Raw genomic sequence first — 4,872 nt, 5'->3', positions numbered from 1 at the left:
AATCCCTTTGCCTACACTTTCAATCCCTTTGCTTACACTTCTAATCCCTTTGCCTACACTTTCAATCCCTTCTCCCGGACAACTGCAGCCCTCGGCCATTTCATCCTTCTCAAACTGGCCCACAAGCACTATAACAAATTCTTCCAAATTGGCAACATCAAGTTCCACAACTGGCATAGCATCCTACGGTTCAACCACTCGGACAGATACAAGGTGCTGGATCTTCTCTGTGACGAAAGTAACACTTACGAAGGAAATAAGAAGAGGACAGAACTCTACTTAAAAAACAACATATCGTCTACGACAGAAGAATGCACCATCTTGGAGTTCCTTCTACATCACATCAATAAATATCAGATGGAGCTATTCACAAATGCTTCCAAATTAAACTTAAATCTACAAATGTTAATGGAGAATGATCACTTAGAAGAGAAATATTTTAACTTCATGTGCGAAAAGGGTAAGAATGGGCCCTGTTCCATCTATGATGGTCCGAAGTTTAAAGAAGACATTCAGAAGGATTTTCCATTTGTGGACAACCATAACTATACCTTCGAACAGACCAAACTCCTTTCCCCGGTAAAGAACAATCCTCATGACATCTATACAAACTATGTCAACTTTATAAAGTACTATAACGATTTTAATGGGGATCAGGTTCTGTATCTACACCTCCTCAGCATGATCGGCCTCTTGAGTAAGACTTTGCCCAATTACCTCAGCGTTAGGAGTTGCACCCCTCTTCCAAGCAATACTACTACTCACTCACCTCTTATGCCGCCTCTCATCTTCGTCATTTCTCCCCAACATCAGATGGACATATGGATGCCTATGTCGGGTCTCTCTATCTGCCAGGCTACTACAACGGTAAGGGCGCCGACCGGGAAGAAAATAAAATAAAATAATAAATTAAAATAAAAAAAACACGGATAAAAAACACACATAGAAAACTTGCGTATAGAACCAACCAAGGGGTCATAAAATCCAGACTCGTACACATCCTCTGTGTAGCACTTTTCGCATAGATGGCTCATAGGGAGGGTACCCTGCACACTGATCTGAACAAACATTATTATGCACCCATCCACCCTCGCAGCGATACAATTGGCTTACCAAGACAATCAATCGATGAAGGATCTCTCTGATAACCTCGTAAAATGTAAACATAAAGACGACATATCGGGAAACCTATCCCCAGCTGCATGCTGATGATGCCACCCTCTCACGCAGAAATAGCAATTCGCTGCTGATTCGCTGCGGAATCGCCGTTGACTCGCCGTTGACTCCCTGCAGACTCGGTGCTCATACCCTGCGTGCACTAAACTCCATACAGGTGTTGCGATGTGCTACAGTGGGACTAACAAGAGATTCTTGGCCTTCAAAATCAGATCCTTATTTAGAAACAAAAAGTTCGACTCTTCCAAGTGCAACATATGCGAAGGAACCCTCTTCTACATTAACAGTTAGTCTGCGTGAGAAGTCGTCCTTTGCTCCGGCGTGGTTTACTCATCCGTAGGGAATCGCCTAACATTTCTGCTTCACCGTCAGAGGTTTCCTTTCGCTAACAAGCTTCTATTATTTACCCCGCCGCGCACCCCCTACTAACCATCTTCTTCCCCTCCGTACACGTACAGACCAAGTGCAGGACAGCATGTCCATGCTGCAAAAGTACAACGGATACACGACGAAAGTGCTCAAGGTGAACATGGTGAGCGACCTGATTAGGCTTATGAATATATATGAAGAATACAACAGTTTCCTAATGCACGACCTGAACTGGTTTACCTTCCTCTTCCTGTTTAGGATGACTACTTATAAAGGTAACTCGATGGGGAGAAAAGTTGCATTGTCTTTGAGGACTCATTAAGAGGAAAGCTGTTTGCACTTGGCTAGTACAGACCCAAAGCACTTGGGTACAAAGCGCACCGAGTACTCCCGCGGGACATGTGTCAAACTCGTCGCCCTGTTCCTCATCCATCTGATCATATTCTTCGCATTTCCTTTCTTCCCACCCCGCCCATTCTCAGACATCGCGCAGTACAGCATATCCAACGCTATGCACCTGGACATACAAGACGAAGACAAGCAAGAGAAAACCATGCTGACATACCACTGGTATCCCTCCTACTTGAAGAAATACATCACGAACCGCACTAGGAAGGACGAGGCAGTGAAACTGCTGAAAGGTAATACGCGACGAGGGGAACAGGAGGATTTTCGTGGAGATGGCTTGGCAGTGGGACAGTAAAGGAGAACACCCAGCTAGGCCAATCCACCGCTTCACGCCACATACCACTTCAGATCGATCGTTGACTGGATAGTTCAACTGCCAAGTTTGACTGCCAACTTGGACTGCCCACTTGGACATCTAATAACGTCCCTCTTTCTCCCCACCACAGAGCTCGAAAAGATGATAGACGAGGACATCCTGGATAAGATGAAGAAGTGTATCAAGTTCATAATCCACGTAAACTCTGTGCTACAGATGGATTTCTTTTACTACTTAAACGAAACGCCTCTAGGGCAACATCATCCATTTGCCATGACGATGGAGATCGAAGGGAAGTTTAGTCATTGGTTCTCGAATTACATGTACAGCTTCCCCTTAATAAATTACGAAGACCCCAAGGGAAGGTACAACATGCCAGAGCAACAGAAAAAGGGACAGTTTGTGGCTCCCAAGTATACTAAGTGGACCTTGCACTTGAAGAAAGTCATCGAGCAGTCCTTTATCAACCATTTTAATCAGAAGCACGTGAAGACGCTGTTTAAAAATTTTGGGCCCTACAACATAAGCAACAAAACCATGCTCCTCAGAGATTCATATGAACTCTACCAAAAAAATTTTGAAAACATCTACTTCCTTGGAGATATTATGCTTTTGAGAAAATTTTTTGGTGCTACCCCTAAATCGATTATCCTAAGGCAGCAGGTGCACTACTTCCTTCACAACATCTTTGGGAACCCCTTGAACTTCTACAAATTCGGGTTGATTTATGGATACACCTTCAACAAGGTTTACCTCCGGGAAATCGTGGAAGCCTTGTATGTGATCTATCAGAGGAACCAGGCCATTTTCACCGAGATTTCCTTCCTGCAGACTGTTCGCTTGCTCTTCAAGAAAATTCAGTACAGCTTCTTCTCGCACAGGCGGAACGATGACATAGTGAGTGCATGGGGAAGAGTGCATACAGCACAGCGCAGAGGGCGCATTACGAATGCGGAACCACGTGTGTGTGCAGTGCAAACATGCCAGGAGAGTGACCACCGCAACCTCTTTATTCGCTTCTCCTCTTCATCAACCTGTCTATTCGCTTCTCCTCCCCATCCGCTTCTCCTCTCCATCCCTCCCCGCAGAGCATGAACAACATTTTCTTCTTCAACGTGCGCCAGGACTACTCCAAACTGGAAAAGGAAGTGCGGGAGGAAGAAATCCACCTATCCATGGCCTCCCGATTTTACGAAAAAACCATGTATACGCTATTTCAAATGATGTTCGTTACACGTATAAGCAGACACATAAACAAGCTGGACAGAAAGTTTGGAAATGCCAGCATGATGGGCCTCGCAGTGGAAGAGGAACCGGCACTCCAGTTTAAGTACGTCTACTATGGTAATATGTTTGATAGTATGTTAAATGTCTTCTTCCCCATGTTTATAAAGAAGCCTGTCATTCAGCTCAAGTACGGAAAGACCTTTGTGTTGGCCAATATGTACAGGCTGGCGTCCAATCTCTTTGCTATCTACAATTTGAACAATTTGAGTGCACTTTGCGATTATCAATCCATGACGAGTGCTAATACCTACGTCTTTCAAAAGGCGATGAAGTTCCTCGACAAGAAGTATATTCCCATCGTCATAGCTGCGTTCTTTATGAAGATCAAGATGGATATAGGGGAAGTAGAAAAATATAAAGATGGCTTTTGGAAGGGATACTACGAGACCCGACTCGAGGGACTCAAAAGCTTACAATATTTCGCTTACCTGTCCATCTATAGCGGTGGAAACGCATACATGCGGAACCATTTGTTCTTCCCAAACCCGCTGAGCGAAGAACTGTCAAAGCAAACGAAAGGCCTCGTTAATACTCCTCCCCCAAAAAAGCCAGAAACACATCGAATCAGTGGAATTGTTTTAATGGCAATGGTCCACTCCTTGTCAATCACATTCTTCATTTTTACTGTTTTAAGGTGGTATGCCTATTACGACAACGTTATTTTCCTATTGAGAAACACTTTCCGTGTCTTCGATAGATTCTACACCATCCTAGAAAACTATGTGAATGTATTCATAAAAAAACTGTACAACCGAGTTACAACGGACGCTCTGCTCAAGTCGCTCAGACGGGCCTACGACAGAGTCAAGAATGAGGGCTACTATGAGGAGGGAATTAGGGCAAGAGTTAACACGAAAGAATTTGCGCAGAAGGAGAAAACTGAGGAATCTTCCGAACCACCTCCCGCCCTGACAGAAGTTGACATTGAGGATTCTCAGGAAAATAGTAGTCTGTTCTATGTAGACAACGACTCCATGTTCGAAGACCTCGATGATGAGGAGCAGTTCCTAAATGAAAGAGATATCATTTTTTATGAGGATAACATTGACAAGAGGCCTATTTACAACTTTGTCCCAGTAAAGAATACCTTATAAGGCAGACGTGAGCGGTCATTTCAGCGGTCATGTGAGTCGACACTGGAACGACCATTTGATTGGACGCCAGGGGAAGGGGATGCATATCTCCATCGTTCCGTATATAGCATGTGGGGTGGTATGTCCATTTATCGGAAGACATCCTTTTCTTTTTCGTCCCACCCCCACTCTACCCCTTGGGGCTATTAAATTCCATATCATGAAGTGGCGGAGGTTGACCGT

The 4,872-nt window shown here is 44.4% G+C and overlaps 1 protein-coding gene across 1 annotated transcript in view; it reads left to right on the top strand.

Moving 5' to 3' along the window:
* Nucleotides 1-4,650, top strand: part of C922_04959 (hypothetical protein) — a gene marked incomplete at both ends in the record, with an annotated part of 5,712 nt that extends 1,062 nt beyond the window's left edge. Inside the window, 8 exons of the mRNA XM_008820533.1 lie at nt 89-697; nt 814-867; nt 1,097-1,159; nt 1,334-1,462; nt 1,635-1,820; nt 2,028-2,186; nt 2,400-3,166; nt 3,358-4,650. Coding sequence (XP_008818755.1) covers nt 89-697; nt 814-867; nt 1,097-1,159; nt 1,334-1,462; nt 1,635-1,820; nt 2,028-2,186; nt 2,400-3,166; nt 3,358-4,650 — 3,260 coding nt within the window. The remainder of the gene's footprint in view (nt 1-88; nt 698-813; nt 868-1,096; nt 1,160-1,333; nt 1,463-1,634; nt 1,821-2,027; nt 2,187-2,399; nt 3,167-3,357) is intronic.
* Between the last annotated feature and the right edge of the window lie 222 nt (nt 4,651-4,872).

The sequence above is a fragment of the Plasmodium inui genome, assembly GCF_000524495.1.
Source record: "Plasmodium inui San Antonio 1 unplaced genomic scaffold supercont1.32, whole genome shotgun sequence".
NCBI lineage: Eukaryota > Apicomplexa > Aconoidasida > Haemosporida > Plasmodiidae > Plasmodium > Plasmodium inui.
The sequence above is the reverse complement of the archived record's forward strand: the minus strand, read 5'-3'. Positions and strand labels throughout refer to the sequence as shown.